Consider the following 27176-nt stretch of genomic DNA (forward strand, 5'->3'; position numbering starts at 1 on the left):
TTGTTCGCTCCTATTTGATCAGTAATAAGATTGGACATGTTACTTTCTGGAAACATTTATATTGAAAACATGAAAATCCCTACCTTTGCAATCATATACTGTATCAGTTGTTATTTCTTATTAAAATGGGCATGTTGCATTTTGCTCAGCACTTAATCGTTTCCAATCTGATTTTATCACTTCAAATACCTACTGAAGTATTGTCCTTCTAGAAATTCCCCATATGTAATACTTCGGAGAGTCTATAAATTCCCCTTTAGTTAGTATTCGTATTTATCACCCTTTTCCAAAAGAACAAGAATATTATATTTTATTTAGAAAATTCAGATACACAGGGAATAAATAAATCCAGTTCCTACTTGATAGATATTAAATAGTCTTAAGATACACAACAACGGGTGCTATGGACGTGTATGTACAAAACAGATGTTGGGAGAAAAAATAATAACCATAACAAAAATAATAATAATAATCTATGTTTATTTAAATTAATGCACATAACGATATTTTCTTTGATAATGAGCCTCTTAAAGTGGATATAAACTTGATCCTTTGTAGATACAAGAAATAATTACTGTTCAAGTCATCATTGTACATTCTAAAATGCAACTATACAAACTGTCGTTTATATTAAATTATTCTGTTCTTAAAGTCACTTATACTACAGTTTAAAAGAATCACATCCGTTCCTTGAGTGTGGCAGTGCACATCATATCTCCTTCCAGGCCCGTAAATCAAGTCTAGGAATTCTGGCGTCATCGCACGACGTCAAGGGATTCCTGTAAAAGAAAAAAGAATGTATTATGTAACAACTTAATAAATTACGTCTCTGGAGATAAGGAACACCATGCCGTCCGCAAATAGCTGTAAAAGAATTAGGCCTACCACGTGTACAGCAAACAAATCGCTTAGCCTAATTCCAGACAAGTGTTGGACCAGGTGATGAAGACTATCAAGACTTTTTTCCCTCCTCCGGATCAATGACAATGTATTAACAATTAGAAAGAAACATGAGCTTTATCCAAACTTGGACTTTGATGACTTAGTCATTGCCTCCAGTCAAGCCAACGACAACTGTTAAGGCAGGAGTTAACTTGTAATAGTGTGGCTCCTTCTTTTCGCTCCTTCTCTAGCTAACAGCGCGTGGGCTACCCATCTACTGAGCAAGTGTCTGTGCGGCTTGGCTCAGCTTACATTCGGGAGATAGTGGGTTCGAACACCATTGTCGGCAGCCCTGAGGATGATTTTCTGTGGTACCCATTTTCACACCAGGCAAATGCTGGGGCTATACCTTAACTATGGAGAACGTGAAGACGAGCTGCCTTACTTACACTTCTTGTATTCGCACAATGAATCGACAAGCTCTCCGCTTCACAAGCTCATGATTCACGGATCGAATCTCGCCATCTTAGTGTTTTTGTGAGAATATTTTAATGCATTGCATTACAAGTATATTAGAGATATGGGCAGCAGTGCTTTTTCTTTCTTTTTAACGTCGCATCAACACTTTTTCGGCGACAGCAGTAGCATATATATAAATATTGGTTCACTAGTGTGCGTATTGTCGTCTGCTTCTCTGTGCAAATCGGATGTAATGTACAGAAAATATGGATAGACTGCCTGGTTGTTAACGTTGGTCATTTCGAGAACTACGTACAAGGCACTGTACAGTAAATAATTACGGGTTTTGGTACCACAATGAAATACCCAATATTTGAGCCTTATTTACGTTTGGTTAAGGGATTGGCACCAAAGCATTCACAAAATCCTTTTCACATGGGTTCGTAAATATGTCTGGGAGAGCTTATTCTTTTGCGATGTGCACTCGTGGGAATGTGCCGCGTGCTGGTCTTGTGAATTACTCCCAAAATATGTAAATTCCATTTTCTCGGATATGGGTGAAAGTTGTGCCTAGCAATTTGAACCATTGAAATTTCTCGCCATGGCCTGCATGTATGTATATTGACAATGGATCATATCGGTGGTGACACGTTGACAATGCCTTCTTGAAAGGCGACCATGGCTTGGACCTCGTGTAAAGCAAGTGATATTTTTGAAATGAAAAGTCACGTCCGTATAGTTCGAATTCCATGAAAAACTGAAGATCCTTTGTTCATGACCTAGATGTCAACTGTAAATGAAAGCAACGAACCTGCTTCCTCTTACACTAATCTCTTACTAGTGAAACTCTATGTGCCAAACAACTAACCGCAGACTATACAGCTCGATTAGCTTTTCAATTTTCAACTCTCTTATATCCGGCTCCATGGCTAAATGGTTAGCGTGCTGGCCTTTGGTCACAAGGGACTCGGGTTCGATTCCCGGTGGGGTCGGGAATTTCAACCATAATTGGCTAATTTCCCTGGCACGGGATCTGGGTGTTTGTATTGTCTTCATCATCATTTCATCCTCATCATGACGCGCAGGTCGCCTACGGGAGTCAAGTCGCAGGACCTACTCAGCTGGATTGGGTTTAATTCATCAGTCAGTCACCACTGAACTACATTTATGGCAAACATCTGGATGGCAGATTCCCTATCAGTTGTTTATCTGGTCTTTTCGTAAATAATTTCAGAGTTGGAAATTTTTCGAATGTTTGCCGTGGTAAATTATTCTAATCCCTAAATTATCTTGCTATAATCGAATATTTACACAGATTTTTCCTCTTGAATTCCGACTTTATATTCATAATTATACTCAACCTTATTCGTCCACTAAGGCATTCTACATCATATCTCCACTGACAACGTGGAATCTACCGCTTAGTCGAGCAGCACGTCTCCTTACTTCTAAGTCCTCCCAGCCCTCAGTTTGCAATATTTCCGTAACACTACTTCTTTGTTACAAATCACCAAGAACAAATCATGCTGATTTCCTTTAGATCTATGCCAATTCTTGTATCATCTAATCCTGGTGTGGGTTCCGTACAATCGAACCGTTCTCTCATTGGATTATTATCATAGACTAATACGTCTTCTCATTTACATTTGTACTACAATCCCTAAATACCCTCATAAACCATATGAATATTTTTGTAACCTTCATTTACTGACTCCTTGTTGGGACTAAAAAGAACTGCCCATCGTATTGGAAACTAAACCAATAAAAGAAGAACGTTTATAATCTCACTCTTGGCGATCTTAGATACGGGGTAATGTACTGTACTTTGCAACGTCGGCTACAGTTGAATATTGAGACTGTAAAGAGTATATATAGGTCCGGACCGTGTCTTTTCCAGTCCTCCTCAGACATCCTGCAAACGCACCACAGCTGCACATGTTATCAAACAGACTTGCTTACGTAAAGATACTGAGTAATAACGATAATAATAATAATAATAATAATAATAATAATAATAATAATAATAATAATAATAATAATAATAAACCGGCGGAAAATTATCCAAACAGCATGAAATAAGGAATGTAGAATACGGAAATGTTGGCAATATATTTGTCGAGAAAACATATTTAGTTGATTAAAGATACAAGACTACAGGTTAAAAAACCATCGCAAATGTGCTGTGCTGGTCCATTAATTACCGTTTTAATCTCCTGATTATTGAATGCAGGCAATGCAAACGTGCATGCATTTTGTCATACAGGTGCCCGATGTCAGCTTGCGGGATGACTTCCATGCCTGTTGCACTCGGTCGGTCAAAACAGGGATGCTTAATGCCGGTTATGGATGACGCTGGAGTTGTCGTCCATCGATGTGCCATACATGCTTAATCGAGGACGGATCGAGGGATCGTGCAGGCCAAGGCAACATCTCGACACTGTAGAGCACGTTGGGTTACAACGGCGGCATGAGGGAGTGCAATATCCTGCTGGAAAACACCCCCGGGAATGCTGTTCACGAATGGCAGCACAACAGGTCGAATCAGCAGACGGACGTACACATCTGCAGTCAGGGTGCGTGGGATAACTTCGAGAGTTCTCCTACTGTCATGGGAAATTGCTCCCCAGACCAGAACTCCCGGTATAGGTCCAGTGTGTCGACGCCGCAGACAGGTGGAATGCAGGCGCTCACCCGGCCTCCTTCTAGCCAACACACAGTCATCACTGGCACCAAGGCAGAACCGGCTTTCATCGGAAAACGCAACGGACCTTCTCTCCGTCCTCCAGTGAGTTCTCGCTTGACACCACTGAAGTGCCGCAGGGACGTCCGGCGTCCGGTCTTCTTGCGAGCATACCTTCTCGTGACCACTGCAGCCAGCACACTTGCACAGTAGAGACATTATTGCCAAGTCATTCTGCAATAGCGCGGAAGGAAAATCCACCTTCATGTAGCCCTACTATATGGACTCGTTCGCCCGGAATGAGCTATTGATACTGGCCTCTTCGTCGTCGTAAAGGCATTTTTGACCTACTCACAATCAGTCCGTCCAATCTCACAGGTAACTAACGCGCTCGCAGAGTACAGCCCGTATTTAAAGCAAAACTGATGTGCAACGTCATGGGGCCGCTACTAGCGCCACGCTAATGCGATTTGCGGGGAATTTAAATCAACGTCATCTTTCAGATGTATAAACACGCCTACCAACGTTCGTTAATCTAGCGCAACATCTTCTTGGTGTTTAGATATTTTTTTCTGCCAGTATAATAATAACAATAATAATCATGCTCGCCTTTGTAGTGTAGTGGTTAAAATGATTAGCTGCCACCTACGGAGGCCCGGATTCGATTCCCGGCTCTGCCACGAAATTTGAAATGTGGTACGAGGGCTGCAACGGGGTCCACTCAGCCTCGAGAGGTCAACTGAGTAGAGAGGGGTTCGATTCCCACCTTAGCCATCCTGGAAGTGGTTTTCCGTGGTTTCCCACTTCTCCTCTAGTCAAATGCCGGGATGGTACGGCTTTGCTTTTGTCTGGGGAATAGATTTAAATCACAGCGGCTCGTGCCTTGTGGGTAGTGTGGATGCTCGTGGATCTGCCACATCCACCATGGCAACAGCTCCCTTAGATGATTAGTATTGTGACAACGGAAATGGGGTACAGGACGAAGATGATGTTTCAGGATACGGCCACATTCAAAACATAGATCTTCTGTTATAGACTCTATTAGACCGCTATGCACTTGACCACTCATTCTGCAAGCCTCTGTGAATTAACTAAACACCACGGCAATTCTCTATTTAGAATAAGAAATTATAAATTCATTTATTTCGAGTTAATTACAAATAAGACCTGAGGTTCCTTTGGCTATTTGCAGTTAGATATGTGGCCTCTTTTAGTTCCTCACCCCTTGTCGTTAAATCATTGATGCCTTGGTTTTCTCTTATTCTCATGGTCTATCTTACCCTCCTCCATTCGCCTCACATGACACCACCACCAAAATTCATGTTTACGCACAGTTTAATCCGTCCAGTTCATTCCTAAGGCCTGTATATCCTCATTATGACTATCCTCTTACCATAGTTCGTACTACTTTCATGTCTGTTACTCCTAACTTATGAATAAGATATCTTGAGTCCACCCAAATTTCACTCTCATACAGCAGAGTCAGTCTGAAAACAGACCAATGACATGAAACGATTGCTTCGTCCGGGGGCTCACTCCTTTCTTAGAGAATACCGTCAATCGTAACTGTGATTTTACTGCATTATATTTGATATAAAGTGATTCGAGTTCATTTAATACGCTACCATAAATCGACCACAGGAACGATACTTTTCAAAAATTAATATTTAGTCACTGATATTGGAAAGTATATTACTGTACTTACCTTTTAGAAATAGATTTGAAAATATTAGGTTGTATTTGAGTGATGTTGTCCCCACTGTCACACAGCCATCGAGACAGTGAACTCTTCCGTATTTCTGTTAGCTGAGCTATAACATGAAAAATATTTCATGGTCAAACATTTGTTGATTAATTGATCTAATCATCAATCGATTAGAATATATTCTTAATATAACTTGAAATTTTCACTAGATCTACACATGAAAATTTTTCAAATGAATTGGGTGGGTGGTTATTTGTTAAATATATATACAGTGTTAGGAAAGAGTAAAATGTAAAAGTAATCACATCATTGATACAGAGTGAAAACATGGAAAGAAATGAAAAACAAAAATAATACTAAATAAATTAAAAAAATGATACACACGTAATATGGAAAGAAAGACACATTACTATAAATGACTAGCTTTAGCCTGCAGATTCCCACACATGGAAACTGATTTTGTGCTCGTTTATTAAACTGAATAAAACCGAAAGTTGTATTAATCAAATGTTCAAAGTAGTTCGAATGGCTTTGAATTTAACACAGCAAGCAGAAGGCAAGACTTATATTATGTTTTACATATTTTTGCTGGTTTAACGTCACACGAACACACCGAAAGTTTTCGGCGACAGAAGTATGAGAAAGGACGAGGATTGGGAAGGTATTGGCCGTCGCATTAATTAAGGTATAGCCGGTAGGAAAATGGGAAACCATGGAAAACCATCTTCAGGTTTGCCGACGGTGGGTTTCCATCCCACCATATCCCGAATGCAAGCGCACAGATGTACGGCCCTAACCGCAAGAAAGTGGATCTGATCGTAGTATCGGTGGCCGCCGGGGGAAGTCGCTGAACGTTTTGTTCGATTCTCTCAGGCTGTGAGACGGTATTTTCTGTAAGCTCGCTCTGGGAAAGCATTCTCTCTGATGATATTACTATAGATACATTTGCGACATTAGTAACTAGTTTTGTAGAAGAAAGTTCGGGTTTAGGAACGGGTATTCCAATGAGGTTCAATTTGCAGTATTCTGGGAAGATATAGGCCTAGCAGATATTTTAAATTCAGGAGGTCAAATGGTCTGTATCGCCATTGACCTATCCTAGGCTTAAAAGGTAGATCGTGGGAGATTGCTAATCGAAATGAGGGCTATTCGACTAGAGAAACGATTGGTTGAATGGGTGGCTAAATTTCTATAAAACAGAACTCAGAGAATTAGAGTAGGTGAAATTAAATATTGCCTTACCCTGAAACGATTAAGGGAGGGATCACTTAGGGCAGTATTATTGGACCTTAATGTTTTCTCATGTATAAAAATGATATGAGTAAAGTACTGGAATGACAGATAAGACTTTTTTCATACTGCAAAGAGCAGTATATAAGTGACAGTATTGTGAGCGATTACAAAAAGACCTGGACAATGTTGTGAGATAGTATGATGGTATGTATGTATTCTGGGTATTCAGCCCGAAGGCTGGTTTGATCCTCTGCAGCTCCGCCAACAGCTGTCATAAATAGCCTAGGCGTCACTGAAGAGGCGTGCTAGGGAAATGGGGAGTGAGTTGGTTTCCCGTTGCTTTTCTCACCGAGCCAGCCGTTGCTATTACATATCAGTCTGCCAAGCCCACTGAAATGCATACACCAACCGACCCTATGAGCGATAATTTCACACCATTCATAACAGGGACTGGCTGCATAAACAATGGTATTACTAGCATCATTCATACCTCAGTCACTTTCATATTGTCAAAGCCAAGGATGAGACTGGGACAGGTCAATGAAAGTAACAAATTTGATATAGCCCATACCAGAAGACATAGTGCACTGTAAACACTACATCTCGCCAGCAAAGGCATAGTGAAAAACCAGGTTGTAAGATTCACCAAGTTAAAGTCCTCACAGTTTTAATTACCGTAGTGATGAGGTGAAAGTGCCTTACGGGGGTTGCTGTACGTACTTAAATGTTAATGTAAGAAAGATATTCATTGGGGTTATTGCATTAACGAGTTTGTAAATGATGGTTACAGATCTTTTCATGTGGCAATGAGTGTATTTAGGGGATGTAGTAAGGATATGGAGTAGAGGACGCATAAGTCACTGCTGACACGCCATCGAGCAGGATGGCCGTGCTGTTAGGGTCGCGCAGCTGTGAATTTGCATTCAGGAGGTACTGGGTTCGAGCCCCACTGTCGGTAACTCTGAAGATGGTTTCAGTGTTTTCCAATTTTCACACCAGGCAAATACTGGGGCTGTACCTTAATTAAGGCTACGGCCGCGTCTTTCCGCTTCTATCCCTTTTCCATCCCATCGTCGCCACAAGATCTACTGTGTTGATGCGACGTAAAGCAAATTGTAAAAAAACAAAAAACTAATACGCCAACTATAGTATGGTTCCAGTGTAAGGAACCCGCATCAGGATTGCTTGATTCGGAAACTGGGAAAGATCCAAAGGAAAGCAGTGTGATTTGTTTTGGGTGATTTCCGACAAAATAACGTTACGGAAATATTGCTAAGCTTGAATGGAGTTTTCAAAGGTAGGAACGATAATAATATGAAGATAAAGCAGAAATTCAAGATGAAAAGTTTGGGCAAGACCAAATGCAGGGAAATTCTGGGTGTTTATGTTTAAAGACTTTAAGTTATATACGAAACTTAGCAGTTTTTGCAGTTAATTCATTCAAACAGAAGACAGGGAGACATGAAAACTTTCATAAATGATGGTTATCGTCTTTGCATTTTGTTCTCGTATACTAACAACCCTCTCAAATCCGTGGCAGAAAACAAGTGAACAGACAGTACATTCTAATAAAGTGATGTTATCTTACGTTAAGGTGATTTTTTTCCCTTCCTTTTCCTTCCGCTTTAATTTTAGTATTATTGACTCTTTCAACAAAACAATAATACTGAAAGAGGCATAAAAGTATTGTTTCAAAAAGGTAACAATAACAATATTTCAATCGTAGGCTTATCCACCCGATGTCATTATCTAATGCTTCTTCCGCCTGAGTCAAATTATTTACACTCTCAGATATTTCATCCATGCTATGATGTGGCATTTTCAATTACGACATTCGACCATCCTGTGTGTTACTTTATTTGATACTAGCTGATGTACCCGTACTTCGCTGCGGAATTCTACATTGTATACAGAATTCTAGGTTAAATAATGTACACGTTGTGAGTAAGACTGTATTAAATTTCATAGCTCTTAACGTTAACCGAGGAACGCGACGGGGAAGTCACCAAACGTCTTGCCTTATGTGAAGATTGGGTTGGGGAATTTTCATTGTAATGATCGACCCTCTTTTATAGCATCAGTCACAATCAAGTTCTCGCTATAATTGCAGACACTCACTCTCCACCTGCCTTTTTAAATCTTCAGAAAGACTGTCTTAGTGGTTTTCCCAACTGAAATCAGCATAAGTCATTACAACGAGCTAGTGGAAATGTTGCGATTAAAAGCAATGCTATCATACGAAATACTGGATCAAATTAAAAACCACACGTTTTCTCACTTTTAACGAACAATGCTACGCTGCCGATCTAACAGTCCATAAAGTTTCAGGGCTGGAATGACCAGACCGCAGAAAGTCGTGAGCCGTGAACACTTTAATTTCTGGAATATGGTTTCTCCATATTTTCTCCGTCCCTACGGGCGACGTGACCAAAGAGCTGCACTTAGTGTTGAAGACATGTGTTGAACAGACTGTTCTCGGCTTACGCTGAACTCAGATAAGCATTCCTTTTTACTTCTGTTCCTAAAATAGCGGGTTAGATCCCGGTTGAGGACCATGTGTTCGAGCGTGATCAAATGTGAGAACGCACTGGATCGTTCTCCGAAATTCTGCGAGATAATACCGACTTTCTAATGATTTTCATGACACGTTTACAGTACGGAGATGGCTTCATTTCATTCGCAAGGAAATCTTCCACGACGTTAGGTCTCAGATGAAAGTGCAAACCATAATGTACAAAAATAGACTGCCCTTGTCCTGATATTCGCGAGAAGCAAGGCTTCTTGAGCACCTTAGGTGATAACGATATAAAATGTTGTGCTAAGCGTCATTTTTTTCTTTCGGCAATTCTTTCACCGATTATAATATCGTCATAAATCGAACATTGCTGACAGTGTTCACTTGTAGATTACCGGACCGTAATAAACATAAAAGCTGTCCACTTCGTTGAGATATTTATTTTGCAAGTTCTTCATACGCTGCCGTTTTCTTCATTTTATTGTGGTACTATAAGGAGCCCATTGAAAATAGGCAGGAATGACTCCCGTACTTAGTAAATAATACACACATAATATTCCTCGGCCATGAAAACGAAGCCATTTTTGTGGTTTAAATTTCCAGCAATCCCAGCATGCCTAGCGGCCCAGAGTGCACCGTTGATACTCTAATCCCATTGGTTAATTATGTCAATTTAATTCACTTTCAAGGTTTTGAAGTCTTCTCATGTATTAGGCTACAAGCAATTTGACAAGTAAACTTGTCAGGTAATGACAATTCTTGTGAAGCCTTGTAGTGTATTTGACAAATTTTGATGGTACAACAGGCTTTAGCCGCTGTAAAGCAGAAGCAATAGTTTTATGTTTTGTCCACGAAAGTCGTAGCATTCTTCTCCAGCACCACATTGCAAATGCAACATTTATTCACATGTTTTGTCAGTTCGCACTTCACCTCCGTAAAAGAAGATGGAAAAGAGTAGTCAGACTAGTTGCGTCTTCAATGAGATGAACAGGAAGCGGTATTTCCTTATGGAAGTACAATAATTTGCGATATTGCCTTTTGTGCTATTGTAATAGTGCTATGCCTGATCTCTTCAGGGCAGTTTCTATTGCTGGTGACTATTGATCCCAGGCATGTATATTCGGACAGTTTTTCTAGTCCTCCATTTATTTATTATTTTTCAACAAGTTGGTTTCGCCTATGCACTATCATATTTTTTTTTGTTTTCTGGTAGCTTTACCTCCATCTCCTCTCCCAGTGTACTCGCCTCCTGGATTCATTTCGCGTACCACAAATTTCAAAATTGAAACTATAATATAAACAACAGTGAAGAGATCAGCTAACTTACCAATCAGTACCAGTTCATGGGGGTTAAGACGTTTTAGTTAAAATTGAAATCTATATATATAAAATAGCTTGTCCTGACTGACTGACTGACTGACTGATTCATCATCGCCGAGCCAAAACTACTGGACATAATGAAATGAAATTTTGGAGATACATTCATATTGAAATGTAGGTGCTCGCTAAGAGAGGATTTTTCGATATTCCATCGCTAAGGGGGTGAAAAGGGGGGTGAAATTTTAAAATGAGTGTATCTATATCTGAGAACTTTAAAAGTTTGCAAATGTAAAAATTGGTATATAGAATCTTCTTTAAAAATAAGGGAACAAGTATGTTTTTGTTTTCAGAAAATCCCAATGGGACGGGTGAAAAAGGGTGAAAAAGGGGTTCAATAACTTTAATGAGGATACCGGTACTTATATCTCAGAAACTGAAGACATTACAGACCTGAAAATTGGTACTTTTGATCTATTTTAAAAATAAAGAAACACGTATTTTTTGGTTTTTGGAAAATCCAATTAATGGGAGGGTGAAAAGGGGGGTAAATTTTTAAAATGAGTGTATCTATATCTCAAAACTTTGAAAGTTTACAGATGTAAAAATTGATATTTACAATATTCATTAAAAATTAAGAAACACGTATTTTTTTGTTTTCGGAAAATCCCAATAGGAGGGGTGGAAAGGGGTGAAAAAGGAGTTGAATGCATTTAATGAGGACACTTATATCTCAGAAACTGAAGATATTATAGACCTGCAAATTGGTGTTTTGGATCTCCGTTAAAAATTAAGAAACACGTATTTTTTTGTTTTTGGAAAATCCAGTTAACTGGGGGGTGAAAAGGGGGTGATTTTTTAAATTGATTGTGTCTATATCACAAAACTTTTAAAGTTTATAGATGTAAAAATTGGTATTTAGAATCTCCTTTAAAAATAAAGAAACACGTATATTTTTGTTTTCAGAAAATGCCAATAGGAAGGGTGGAAAAGGGTGAAAATATGTTGAATGCCTTTAATGAGGCTAATTATATTTCAGAGCCTGAAGACATTACAGAACTGAAAATTGGTATTTGGGATCTACTTTAAAAATAAGGAAAAGGTATTGTTTCGTTTTTAGAAAATCCAAAAAATGGGGGTGAAAAGGGGGGTGAATTTTTAAAATGAGTATATCTACATCTTAAAATTTTAAAAGTATACAGATGTAAAAATTGGTATTTTGAAATTCCTTTAAAATAAAGAAACATGTATTTTTTGTTTTCGGAAAATCCCAATAGGAGGGGTGATAAAGGGGTTGAATGCCTTTAACGAGGATACTTAAATCTCAGAAACTGAAGATATTACAGAACTGAAAATGTGTATTTGGGACCTCCTTTAAAAATAAAGAAACATTACTTTTTTGCTTTTGGAAAGTCCAAATAGTGGGGGGGGGGTGAAAAAGGGGGGATTTTTAAAATGAGTGTATCTATATCTCAAAACTTTAAAAGTTTGCACATGTAAAAATTGATATTTAGAATCTCCTTTAAAAATAAAGGACCACGTATTTTTAACTTTCTTTGGAAAAACCAATTAATGGCAGTTAAACAGGATTGGCATATTGGGGTGAATTTTTTGAAAGACTATATCTAGAGAATATCTGAGAAGCGTAGAATGTTACAGACGTAAAAAGTGGTATTTTGAATCTTCTGTAAATGTAAAGAAACATAGGTGATTTGTTCTTGGAAACTCCTCTTAAGGGGAACTAAAAAGGGGGTGAAATTTTAAATTGAGAATGTATACAGTATATCTCAAGAAACTTAACATGTTACAGACGTGAAAAATGTTTTTTTTTTATCTCTATTAAAAGTAAGGAAACGTGTATTTTTAGTTTTCAGAAATACCACTTGGCTGGAGCGGGGGGGGGGGGTGTGTTAAAAGTGACTGAAAATGGTGTTGATTTATTTTAATTAGGCTACTATTATCTCAAAAATGAAGATGTTACAGACGTGAAATTTGATATTTGGAATCTGCTTTAAAAGTAACGAAACACGTATTCTCGGAAAATCCAATGAATGGGGGGGGGGGAGGTGAAAGAAATGAAACATTAATTGACTTAATTGTCTGAGAATACTTACATCTAATAAAAACTAAAGTTGTTAGGGCCTAAAGACGTGAAAATTGGTATTTGGATCTCCTTTAAAAACAAAGAAAAGCCCGTTTGGAGGGGGGTATATCTTGGGGGCGGGATTGAAAAGGATTTGAATTCCTTTCATGAGGACACATAAATCAAAAACTGAAGAAGTCACAGTCGTGATAATTGGTATTTAGAAGATCCTTTACCATTAAAGAAACAAGTATTTTTTGCCGAAAATTCACTTGGGAGGGGGGGGGGGGGTGAAAGTGAAAAAAAGTGAATTATTTTAATTTCAAAACTGAAGGTAATAGACGTGAACAATGGTGTTTGGAATCTCCTCTAAACATAAAGAAACACGCCTTCTTTTAGTTTTTCGGGAGGGGGATAAATAAACTTAACGGCGGTGGGGTGTAAAAGGAGGTGAGACCAATTGATTTTACTGTTCATAATGTATTTATAAGGAGCCTCCGTTGCTCAGGCGACAGCGCACCGGCCTCTTACAGCTGGGTTCCGTGGTTCAAATCCCGGTCTCTCCATGTGACATTCGTGCTGGACAAAATGGAGGCGGGACATGTTTTTCTCCTGATACTCCGGTTTTCCCTGTCATCATTCATTCCAGTAACACTGTCCAATATAATTTCATTTCATTTGTCATCCATTAATCATTGCCCCAGCGGAGTGCGACAGGTTTCGGCTGCCGGCACAATTCCTATTGTCGCCGCTAGATGGGGCTTTATTCATTCCATTCCTGACCCTGTCGAATGACTGGAAACAGGCTGTAGATTTTCGATGTACTTATTCTGATCATAAACCGATCATTTTTAACCTTTCCTGGGTTCGTTTTCACGAGCCATATTTTTCTTCGGAGAACGTTCTTAGATTACAGTAGATTCTCCTGTCATATAAATAAAAATTTAAACAAATTTGAAATAAACGATAGGAATGAGATTGGCCGTCGAATTTTTCACCTCTATAATAAGTTCAATAATGCACGGAAGTACGTCATCCGTATGGCCAGAAATCCCGCACACTTGCCTACGCGCGACAATGGCACTGGTCACATTCTCAACAATGACAACGGCAGCAGATGTAATTAACAGCCAAGTAGCGGTCTTGCATCTTGCTGTGGGGTCCAGAACATCTCTAATAATAATAATAATAATAATAATAATAATAATAATAATAATAATAATAATAATAATAATAATAATAATAATGTTCTGGACCGTCGTCAAATGTGCGGACCGCGCTGGAAACGGGTCCTGGACGGGTAATGACTAAGAATGCAGTCCGGCCGCGGGTTCAGTATCGCCAAGGCTCCCAAGACGACACCACGCTGGATCTCCTGAAGGATTTGATCCATATTGAAAATGCTTATAGGAAAAGATGTCAAAGATTTAGGGACCCAAGTGACCGGGTGGAATACCTGGACCTAGCCCGGGAAGTACGAAATCGATTGCTGGAAATAAAGATTGAAAAATGGGAGGAAACTTGCCTTAATCTATTAGAAAACGAGTCAGATCACGAATTTTGGTATAATACCGTAGCGAAGCACGGGTATCTTGCTAGTCTATATATATAAAATAACTTGTCCTGACTGACTGACTGACTGACTGACTGACTGATTCATCATCGCCGAGCCAAAACTACTGGACATAAAGAAATGAAATTTTGGGGATAGATTCATATTAAGATGTAGGTGCTCGCTAAGAGAGGATTTTTGGATATTCCTTCGCTAAGGGGGTGAAAAGGGGGGTGAAATTTTAAAATGAGTGTATCTATATCTGAAAACTTTAAAAGTTTAGAGATGTAAAAATTGGTATTTAGAATCTCCTTTAAAAATAAGGAAACACATATTTTTTTGTTTTCAGAAAATCCCAATAGGAGGGGTGAAAAAGGGTGAAAACGGGGAAAAAAAGGGGTTGAATGCCTTTAATCAGGATACCGGTACTTATATCTCAGAAACTGAAGATGTTACAGACCTGAAAATTGGTACTTTTGATCTCTTTTAAAAATAAAGAAACACGTATTTTTTTGTTTTTGGAAAATCCAATTAATGGGAGGGTGAAAAGGGGGTGAATTTTTTAAATGAGTGAATCTATATCTCCAAACTTTTAAAGTTTGCAGATGTAAAAATTGATATTTAGAATCTTCATTAAAAATAAAGAAACACGTATTTTTTTGTTTTCGGAAAATCGCAATAGGAATCGTGAAAAGGGGTGAAAAAGGGGTTGAATGCCTTTAATGAGGCTACTTATATCTCAGAACCTGAAGATATTACAGACCTGAAAATTGATGTTTGGGATCTCTTTTAAAAATAAAGAAACACGTATTTTTTTTTGTTTTTGGAAAATCCAATTATGGGGGGTGAAAAGGGGGTGATTTTTTAAAATGAGTTTATCTATATCTCAAAACCTTCAAAGTGTATGGATGTAAAAATTGGTATTTAGAATCTCCTTTAAAAATAAAGAAACGCGTATTCTTTTGTTTTCGGAAAATCCCAATAGGAAGGGTGTAAAAGGGTGAATAATGGGTTGAATGCCTTTAATGAGGCTACTTATATTTCAGAACCTGAAGATATTACAGACCTGAAAATTGGTATGTGGGATCTACTTTAAAAGTAAAGAAACACGTATTTTTTCGTTTTTTGAAGATCCAAATATTGGGGGGTGAAAGTGGGGGGGGGGGGTGAATTTTTAAAAATGAGTGTGTTTACATCTTAAAACTTTAAAATTTACAGATGTAAAAATTGGTAGTTAGAATCTCCTCTAAAAATAAAGGAACACGTATTTTTTTGTTTCCTGTAAATCCCAATAGGAGGGGTGTAAAAGGGTGAAAAATGGGTTGAATGCCTTTAATGAGGATACTTATATTTCAGAACCTGAAGATATTACAGAACTGAAAATTTGTATATGGGACCTCCTTTAAAAATAACGAAACACGTATTTTTTAGTTTTTGGAAAATCCAAGTAATGGCGGTTAAACAAGAGTGACAAATTGGGGTGAATTTTTTGTAAGACTATATCTACAGAATATCTTGGAAACGTAAAATGTTACAGACGTAAAAAGTGGGTGTTTGGAATCTCCTGTAAATGTAAAGAAACATAGGTGATTTGTTTTTGGAAACTCCACCTAAGGAGAACTCAAAAGGGGTGAAATTTTAAAATGAGAATTTTTACAGTATATCTAAAAAAACTTAACATGTTACAGAAGTGAAAAATGGTATTTTTTATCTCTATTAAACATAACGAATCGTGTATTTTTAGTTTTCGGAAATACCACTTGGGTGGTGAGGGGTGGGTAAAAGTGACTGAAAATTGTGTTGAATTCTTTTAATTAGGCTACTGATATCTCAAAAATGAAGATGTTACAGACGTGAAATTTGATATTTGCAATCTGCTTTAAAAGTAAAGAAACACGTATTCTCGGAAAATCCAATGAGGGGGAGGGGGGGTGAAAGTATTGAAAATTTAATTGACTTAATTGTATGAGAATGCATACATCTAATAAAAACTAAAGTTGTTACAGACCTGAAAATTCGTATTTAGATCTCCTTTAAAAACAAAGAAAAACGCGTTTTGGTGGGGAAACCATCTTGGGGGGTGGGAGTGTAAAGGAGTTGAATCCCTTTCATGACGACACATAAATCAAATGCTGAAGAAGTTAGAGTCGTGATAATTGGTATTTAGAAGATCTTTTACTATTAAAGAAGCAAGTATTTTTTGCGAGAAAATTCACGTAGGGGGGGGGGGATAGTGTGAGATGAAGTGAAAAAAACAAATTATTTTTATGGGGATACTTATATCTCAAAACTGATGGCAATAGACGTGAACATTGGTGTTTGGAATCTCCTTTAAACATAAAGAAACAAGCCTTCTTTTCATTTTTTGTGGGGGGGGGGGGGGGTTGGCGGTAAATAAACTTAACGGCGGTGGGGTGTAGAAGGAGGTGAACCCATTGATTTTACTGTTCTTAATGTACTTATAAGTATCCTCCGTTGCTCAGGCGGCAGCGCGCGGGCCTCTCTCACAGCTGGGTTCCGTGGTTCAAATCCCGGTCACTCCATGTGACATTCGTGCTGGAAAAAACGGAGGTGGGACAGGTTTTTCTCCGGATACTCCGGTTTTCCCTGTCATCAGCCTTTCGAGCAACACATAATAGTAATAATAATAATAATAATAATAATAATAATAATAATAATAATAATAATAATAATGTTCCGGACCGTCGTCAAATGTGCGGATCACGCTGGGAACGGCTCCTGGACGGGTAATGACTAAGAATGCAGTCCGGCCGCGGGTTCAGTGCCGCCAAAGCACCCAATATGACACCACGCCGGATCTCCTGAAGGATTTTATACATATTAAAATGATTATAGGAAAAGATGGCAAAGATTTACGGAGCCAACTGACCGGGAGGAATACCTGAGCCTAGCCCGGGAAGTACGAAATCGATTGCTGGAAAGGAAGATTGAAAATGGGAGAAAACGTGCCGTAATCTAATAGAAAACGAGTCAGATCGGGAATTTTGGTGGATTCTCACAGAAAACGAGTCATATCGCGAATTTAGACGGATTATATATCTAAAACAATAAGCATTCAATTATAAATTTCAGTACAATACCGTAGCGAAGCACGGGTATCTTGCTAGTAATTGATAAAGGGATTCAACCTATTCAATACAAAAGAATAAGAAATGTAGTGAATTACATTCCCATTTAATAATTGGTAGAAATGGTACCGGTTTCAACCCTAGTCCAGGTCATCTTCAGCCGATTAAGACGAAAAACAATGCATAGGATCAGTAGAAGAGGGGATATAAAAATGAAATGGAGGTAGACACTGTAAAACTTAGAAGAAGTAAAATGCAAATCACTCAAAAGAAAACAGTGCGCAATTCTCTGAGCGGTAGCATAGCACACGCAGCACTAGGCAACGTCCCACAATGTTTACGATTAGCGGAGAACGGTTGAATGAGCCAGTTTTTAAATACTGTCAGGCATAAAGTCACATCACAATCAAACACATCAACTGTTCTAAGAATTCTATAGGAGCACAATTACTTATTCAATTATATTGAATTGTATTATATTTATCTATATACTTACTTTCCCGCGACCGAGGAAAATTACTGGACCGCCAAGCTATTCTCCATTTTACTTTGGGCATTTGAAACCACAGTGCCTGATATTGAATGCATCACGCTGATCACCGGAAGCTGGCAAGCTGCTTCAATGGATCTACTCATCTTCAACTCCTGCACGATTATGGATCTTCATGTGACTTTATGCCTGACAGTATTTAAAAACTGGCTCATTCAACCGTTCTCCGCTAATCGTAAACATTGTGGGACTTTGCCTAGTCCTGCGTGTGCTATGCTACCGCTCAGAGAACTGCGCACTGTTTTCTTTTGAGTGATTTGCATTTTACTTCTTCTAAGTTTTACAGTGTCTACCCCCGTTTAATTTTTATATCGCCTCTTCTACTGATCCTATGCATTGTTTTTCGTCTTAATCGGCTGATGATGACATGGACTAGGGTCGAAACAGGTACCATTTCTACCAATTATTAAATGGAAATGTAATTCACTACATTTCTTATTCTTTTGTATTGAATAGGTTGAATCTCTTTATCAATTATTTCAATTTTAACTATAATATTCTTCAATACGGAACAATGAAATTTTTAACTTTAAATGGTTAAGAAGTTTGTCAAAGTAACCTTGTTAAAACATGTTACCATCACTTCCTTACGGCTGTGCTTGATTTTACAGTATTCTATTTTCTCCCTCACCTGGTGTAAAGGAGTGCGGAAAACCACCATTATCATAGAAGAATCTATCTCCATACTTCCATCGATAGAACTGCTCCCCGACAAGACAGTGAAAGGTGGGTCCCAGCATTGTGCCTGGCAGTGGTCGTTCCAAAATTCCACCAACGAAAAGGTCCACATCGTCAGGATGATGATATAAACTGGCGAGTTTCACCACGTCCTGAAAAATTAAGTAACAGTTTTTAAGAAATGTCTATTTTAAGGAATCCAATAGGAGTAAAATATTTTAAAATTACTAACTTCACATAGTAATAATAATCGGGAAGTCCACACCCACTTTCAATTATTACAGCCTAAAGCATGTACGGGTACTCCTCGTTTGAGTGCTGTCCATGCATTATCTAGGAGTACTGAATTATTCAAGAGAAAAATGTAAATTTTAAATAGTCGTCACAATGATATTGTTTATAGCTGACGAATTTTTCAATTATTTGTTTCACCTAATAGGACAATAAGAGAAAGTGATGGTTCATACAGTCCGTTTCAAAATTTTTCCGAGCGAACCGCTGCGTGGTTTGCGTCACGTAGCTGTCAGCTTGCATTTGGAAGAAACCCACTGTAGGCAACCCTGATGGTTTTCCGCGATTTCCCATTTTCACATCAGCTTCCCTCCCACTCCTAGCTCTTTCCCGTCTCATCGTGGCCATAAGACCTATCTGTGTCCGTGCAACATAAACTAAATTGTAAAAAGCATTTTATTGTTTTGTTGTTGCTAACTGGTTAGTATGCTAGCCTTTGGTCCTAGGGGTCATGGATTCGATTTCCGGCCAGATCGGAGATTTTAACCTTCATTAGTTAATTCCTCAGACACAGGGCTGGGAGTGTTTGCCATCTTCAATGTTAATTTCATTCTCCTCGCATACGTGCTGGTCACCCATTTTCGAATTATTATTATTATTATTATTATTATTATTATTATTATTATTATTATTATTATTATTATTATTATTATTATTATTATTATTATTATTATTATGTGTTACGTGTTATTATTATGTGTGCACAGGAAAAATAAGGTCACTAACTAAATTGTTTATAGATTATTTGGTTAAATCCTCAATACTCATACTGTGGTACAAATACAGTGCAGAAGTACCAACGTACTTCAACAGATACATTCCACGGGAGTGGTATAGTCCTTTAGAGCAACACACCTATGGAAATGGTGTTACAAAAAAAGCTAAATTTGTGGTGCAATGTAGTGATGGAACTTTGAAGGAACCAGGTTGTTCAGAAATATAAAGGGAGATATGCACTCATTCAACCTGTGCAACACATTTTACCTAGGTACTGTTATTTCTACATTAACAGTACAAGAGCCAAATAGGGTCAAAATGGACGTACATTGCCGATTTAATCGCAGCTCAGAATCAGGAGACTAACTTTGTCAGTTCTTATAAGGGTGCCTCGTTGTCATACTGGGTGCCGTAACTCTACATATGGTACAGTTTGTTAACAGCTCTTGGACCTAAGCTTTCACGCGACCGCCACTGATATTACCCTTACTTTTTACTGTATAGGAAGAAGATACACAACGAAATATTGTGCAATTAAAATTCTTAATAATATTTTTGACGAGCAATTTTCCAGTAAAACCAGCGGAAAGAGAGATGCATCGAGTTTTACTTTTTAAGCCCTTTTTTTTAAACTTTTCTCTTCCTGAATAATTTTAAGGTCAGTTGTCCTGTTCGGTATAAAAGCCAATCATCAAGTTAATATTGGAAAAGTACAGATATAAAGACAATTTTCCTTCTTCCCTTCACCATCTCTCCACTTTCAACTGTTTCGATTTCCATTCCTCGATTCCAACGAACTCCATCTTGGTTATATTAACTTACACTTTTCTTTCTGCCAGGAATAGTATCTTATACCCTGATTATTTCTCTGTCTTCCATCATGTCCCAGCGTCTGTCATGTTCTTTTTCTATATTTGCTACTATGCCCATATATTTTATGCGTGTAAAATTATCCCTGAGCATTGGTACTGCAACATATCTGATGCACTCCACAGTTCACAAGTTTTACATAGAAATGAAATAAAGGTGTACACTAACAACGTTCACAACGAAGACACAGTGCTGCGACACACGAGTGCGTAAAGAGCGTGAGTGGTTAGAATTTTGAGCCTAACCTTTGCCACAAATTTTACCCAAAGTCATTTTTTAATGCTACATTGACATTACAAATCTAATGCAGTGAGTTCGCAGTTACTATCAACAGAATTCTGTAAAAAAGAAATCGGCTCCCAGACGAAACTATCTTTACATCGGTCTATTTTCAGACCAACTTTGGCTGGGTGGACTCAGGATAATCTTATTCATAAGTTAGAAGTAACAGACGTGAATTGACCCTATCCCTCTTCATTGTCGTCCGCCTTCACCCTTACCTTCCCCTTCACCAGCTGTGGCAGGAGACATTCTTAAGGAAATGTTAGCTCCCCACCAACAATATTTTCAGTGTTGCCATATCAATGCACAATCGCTTCTTTGTCACTTTGACGAAATACAGGCTCTATTTAGTAACAGTAACTTGCATTGTATTTGTGTAACAGAGACATGGTTACAGCAGTCACTCAAATCTGATCTCGTAAAGCTGAATAACATGACATTACATCGCCTAGATCGTTTAAATCGTGTAGGGGGCGGTTGCGCTATATATTGCCGTAGCGACTTAAAAAGTAAAATAATTATGACCTCAGATCCTAAGACTCCATTTCTACCTGAATTCATGTTTGTTGAACTCTTGGTTAATAATCAAAAACTACTGATCGGAGTGGTATACAAGGCGCCGGACATACAACATATATCTGACCTAGAAGTGGCATTATCGAAGTTAACTCCGCTGTACGAAAACATAATCATTCTTGGTGACTTCAATACTAATCTCCTAGTTACAAGTAACGAATCAACATACTTACAAAACCTATTCCATGGCATGGATTACAATATACTAACACTAGACGCGACTAACCATGTTCACAGAATAAACCACACGTCTCACACACTGATTGACCTTATTATAACAAACAATCCGCAGAAAGTGGTAAAACATGGACAGCTTGCTGTACCAGGTATTTCGACCCACGATCTCATATACTTATGTTACTCTCTCAAGGCACCAAAGTACAAAACCAGGTACATAATGCGAAGAGACTTCAAGCATTTTAATACTGAGATAATACGAAATGAAGCATATCAACTGCCGTGGAATGACATTCTACTGACTAATGACATTGATGATAAGGTTGACAGACTGAACTCTTTAATATTAGGACTGTATGACAAACACGCTCCGATGAAGCAAATTCGAGTTTCTCACCCTTCGTCTCCTTGGCTAACAAATGAAATAAAGTCGGTCATGGCAAATCGTGATGCTTGGTATAGGCGATTTAGGCGAACTGAAAGCACTAGTGATTTCGAAAATTACCGTATTCTCCGAAATCAAGTTAAGAAATTAATTCGTAACAGCAAGTATAAATATATTCAAGAGATAACAAACAGACGAAATTCAGCACTAATATGGAAACATTTGCATCAGATGGGTATAGGTCGCAGCCTGACCATGCAGACACCCAGTATACCACTTGATGATCTAAATTCTCATTTTACGAAAGCAGCATACACTAATAATGATATTACTGACAATAATGACTATGATGCTAACTATCCTAATAATGATAATAATAATAATAATAATAATAATAATCATCATCATCAACCAGTTGATGACCTAACTGATGATATTAACGCCATAAATGCTCATTCCCGAGTAAATCAAGTAAAATTCACTTTCAAAAAAGTTGGGGCGAACGATGTGAAGCGTGTAATTTACTCCCTCAAGTCTGATGCTCCGGGTAATGACGACATACCATTATCTTTCATAAAAAATATTATTGGTGCCATATTACCTATTCTGACGCATATATTTAATCATTGCCTTGTACAGGGAGTATTCCCAACTGTGTGGAAGCACGGTATCGTCATTCCTATTCCTAAGAAGAATTGTCCTAGTTTACCATCAGATTATCGCCCTATATCCATTCTCCCACCCCTTTCCAAAGTACTAGAACGCTTGGTACACGAACAAGTCCTCACTTACTTGACTAACTTCTCATTGCTTGACCCTTACCAATCTGGTTTCAAGAAAGGACACAGCACAACGACTGCCCTACTGAAAGTAACTGATGATATCCGACAGGCAATGGACACTCGACAAGTGACTGTACTGGTTCTTCTTGATTTTTCTAGTGCTTTTGATACTGTTGTTCCTCAACTGCTACTTTCAAAATTGGATTCATTAAATTTCAGCAAGACGGCAATAACCTTTTTCAGTTCGTACCTCAAAAATCGCCGTCAGTGTGTCAAAGTAAATAATAGCAGATCTGAGTGGCTTAACAAACCCCTCGGTGTCCCCCAAGGGTCTGTACTTGGACCATTGCTGTTTGCAATTTACTTACACGATGTTGCCAAATCGATTACACATTGCAAGTATCATCTTTATGCTGATGATCTGCAGATCTACTACCACTCAAGAACTGATAAAATTCAGAGTGCTGTAGAAAAAGTTAATGCTGATTTAAGTCTCATAAGTAATTTTGCATTGAGTAACAATCTCAAAATTAATCCTCTTAAAACACAAGCAATAATCATTGGTACTTCAAAAAACTTACACGTCTTAAAACAATACGAAATTCCTCCTGTAGCACTAAACAATACCATTATTCCATTTTGTGAAACAGTTATGAATCTTGGTGTGGCTATAAGCGAAACATTGAACTGGTCGCAACATGTGATGAAAGTGTGCCAAAAGGTATATCAAAGCCTGCATCCTCTGAAGCGGTTTAAAAATATATTTCCTCGGTCCTTGAAAATAAAGCTCATTCAATCACTCTTGTTTCCAATTCTCGAATACTGTGATACAGTTTTTATTGATATCAATAACGAGCAAAGCATGAGACTGCAACGTGCCCAAAATGCATGCATCAGGTATGCATTCGACATACAACCATACGCCCATGTATCCCCATTCTATACACAATTATCTTGGTTACGACTGAATGACAGACGTAGACTCCATGCAACTACTTTGGTGTATCAAGTGCTTTCTGAAAACACTCCTCCTTACCTATCCACCAGATTTCGCTACCTTAGTTCCCTGCACCTGTTCAATACCCGGTCAGGCTGTACGCTAGAAATTCCTGTGCATCGAACCGCAACCTACAACAGATCGTTCACAATCTCCGCCACGAGCTGGTGGAATGAACTCCCCAATGACATCAGGGAAGCTAAATCTAAGACAAAATTTAAAATCCTTTGCCAGCGTCATCTTTTAAGCACTTCCAGTCTTTCTTGAGTGTGAATGGGATGCATGAATGAGAGTGAATATGGTTGTTTATTGCAATGTGTTCCTGTATATAATTTAGTTATACTTTACTCAGTTTAGTTAGTGATACTTTAGTTGCTTTAATTATACTTTAGGTTGTAAAGATTTCATATGTTTAAATTTTATGTAAAATATACATTGTATATACATGAAGTGGTTAAGTGTAAGAAAGGGCCGGGAGCCCTAACTTCGCCACAATAAAGACGCTTTAATAATAATAATAATAAAGTAGCGAAAATGATTGCTGGTGCAAACAGGTGGGAACAATGACAGGAGGGTATTTGGAATGATGAGATAAAGGCTAAGTTAGAAATGAACTCGATGGATGAAGCTGTACTCATAACCTGGCTTCGGTGATGGTGTCATGTAAGGCGAATGGAGGAGGATAGTTTACTTAGGAGAATAATAGATTCTGTTATGGTGGGTAAGCGAAGTAGAAGGAGACCAAGACGACGATGGTTAGATTCAGTTTCTAACGATTTCAAGACAAGAGATATAGAAGTAAATGAGGCCTCAGCACTAGTTGCAGATAGAGGATTGTGGAGAAGTTTAGTAATTTCACAGGGGCTTGCAGACTGAACACTGAAAGGCATAACGGCCTGTAATGATGACGTACGCATACATGTGTGTATGGCATTAACAGAGCGAAATAGGGTAGAAATTAGACGTACATTGCCGATTTAATTGTAGCTCAGAGTCAGAAGACAAGGGTGTCTCATTGTCATATTCGGGAGTCGTAAATTAAACTTCACATCACGTTAATGTGCTCTGCTTCACGAGCTCTGCAGGCCTTCCAGCTGAGCAGCGGTCGCTTGGTAGGCCATGGTCCTTCGGGGCCGTTGCGCCATGGGCTTTGGTTTGATTTAGGCCTATATGTATATATAAGCACTCGAATGAAAATTAAATTCTAATTATCAAAAAGCTATGATAAAATAAAGCACGTCCTAGATATGCACGAAATGCACTACGCAACACTAGATAAATTGCCCCCCCCCCCCCCACTCGTTATCTTTCTGCTGCCCTATGGCATTGGAATCGAGCGTTGAAAACATGGAAACTTGCATTCGAGAGATAGTGGGTTCGAACTCTACTGTCGGCAGCCCTGAAGATGGTTTTCCGTGGTTTCCCATTTTAACACCAGTCAAACGCTGGGGCTGTACCTTGCATAAGGCCACGGTCCATTTCTCCCCGCTCCTACCATTTCCCATCCCATCGTCGCCAGAATGCCTATCTGTGTCGGTGCGACGTAAAGCAGAATTGTAAAGAAAAGGCAGACGTATTGTATTACATCACAGCGATATCTGTTAATTAAGCGTGCCCTAAAGTACTGTACAGTATGACAGTTGATGGTGAAGCTGTTGGGGATCCAACCAGCCTTCGGGCTGTGGACTTAACATGGTATATACATATATATAAGCACTCAAATGTAAATTAAATTCTAATTATTACCTTTTTACTCATGACGTCCAGAAAGGTATCAAAGCTGTGGGCCACAGGCAAGTTACAAAGATATCGAAAACTGTTGTAGCAAGGCAAGCCATGGTCTCGGCCTCTCTCTATGTCGAAAGTTTCCAGGTCCAGTCCAACACTGGTGTTTGTTCGGAATAAATAGCGGGTGATCTGAAATACACAAGCAACATTACAAACACTGTAGTTTAAATCTACTTGATTTGATTATTAACGTCAGCACATTTTATGGAATAATTTTTATGAATCAGTAAAATGAGCCTCATCAGTCATTACTCATTAGTAACATAGTGGGTAAGAGAGGTAGGCCTACAGGAAGACCAAGACGAGGCTGGATAGACTCATTTTCTAATGATTTCAAGAGGTATGGAATTAATGAGACCACAGGGCTAGTTACAAATAGAGGATTGTGGCGGAGTTTAGTAAGTTCACAGAGGCTTGCAGAGTGAATGCTGAATGGCATAACAGTCTATAATGAAGATGTATGTATGTATGTATGTATGTATGTATGTATGTATGTATGTATGTATGTATGTACCTAAGCCTATTGTACTGCATCGGGCTTCATCGTTGCTATAGCGTAGTTTGAGTAAGATAGCTATATTTTAAAATCAGACCGCTACTTTGCTGAGAGACGAGAGCCGGGGGTCGCGTAGACTAGATTAAATTCACCATGACAATGTCCGGCTCCATGGCTGATGGTCAACGTAGTGCAATTCGGTTCAGAGAGACCCGGCCGGGTCGAAGATTTAAATCATGAATGGTTAATATCCTTGGCTCGGGGACTGGTTGGTTTGCTGTTCCGAATATCCCTCCGACAAAAGAGTAGCGTTACAAAAATGTTGCAAAGTTTGGGCTGGGAAGATTTGGGAGAAAGGAGACGAGCTGCTCGATTAAATGGTATGTTCCGAGCTGTCAGAGGAGAGATGGCGTGGGAGGACATCAGTAGACGAATAAGTTTGAGTGGTGTCTTTAAAAGTAGGAAAGATCACAATATGAAGATAAAGTTGGAATTCAAGAGGACAAATTGGGGCAAATATTCGTTTGTAGGAAGGGGAGTCAGGGATTGGAATAACTTACCGAGGGAAATGTTCAATAATTTTCCAATTTCTTTGCGATCATTTAAGAAGGGGCTGGGAAGGCAGCGGATGGGGAATCTGCCAACTGGGCGACTGCCATAAATGCAGATCAGTAGTGATTGATTGATTGATTGATTGATTGATTGATTGATTGATTGATTGATTGATTGATTGATTGATTGATTGATTGATTGATTGATTGATTGATTGATTGATTGATTGATTGATTGATTGATTGATTGATTGATTGATTGATCCCGGCAACTCATACACTACACCCAACATTATCCTCCTCTTATATTGCAACATGCTATTGCTACGGTTTTCAGGAATACAGAAAATGAAAACACTGCCTTGTACCCTACTTTTAGAAGACAATCTTTTACACTGAAGTCACAAAAAATCAAGAGTTGAAATCTATGTGTTACATAACAGTTTCATGTAATTGAAAAATCACTAAAGATTCCCTTATATAAAGATAGATCAACCTGCTTTTGCTCCATCATCTGATTT

General features: G+C 38.5%; 1 protein-coding gene across 1 annotated transcript in view; it reads right to left on the reverse strand.

Moving 5' to 3' along the window:
* Positions 1-689: 689 nt before the first annotated feature.
* The window catches only part of LOC136860000 (peroxidase-like), a 93221-nt gene continuing 66734 nt past the window's right edge, over positions 690-27176 (reverse strand). Inside the window, exons 11-15 of the mRNA XM_068225846.1 lie at positions 25582-25737; positions 20616-20643; positions 18697-18882; positions 5727-5832; positions 690-779 (exon numbers count right to left, since the gene is read on the reverse strand). Coding sequence (XP_068081947.1) covers positions 710-779; positions 5727-5832; positions 18697-18882; positions 20616-20643; positions 25582-25737 — 546 coding nt within the window. The 3' untranslated portion in view covers positions 690-709. The remainder of the gene's footprint in view (positions 780-5726; positions 5833-18696; positions 18883-20615; positions 20644-25581; positions 25738-27176) is intronic.

This window comes from Anabrus simplex, chromosome 1 (assembly GCF_040414725.1).
Source record: "Anabrus simplex isolate iqAnaSimp1 chromosome 1, ASM4041472v1, whole genome shotgun sequence".
NCBI lineage: Eukaryota > Metazoa > Arthropoda > Insecta > Orthoptera > Tettigoniidae > Anabrus > Anabrus simplex.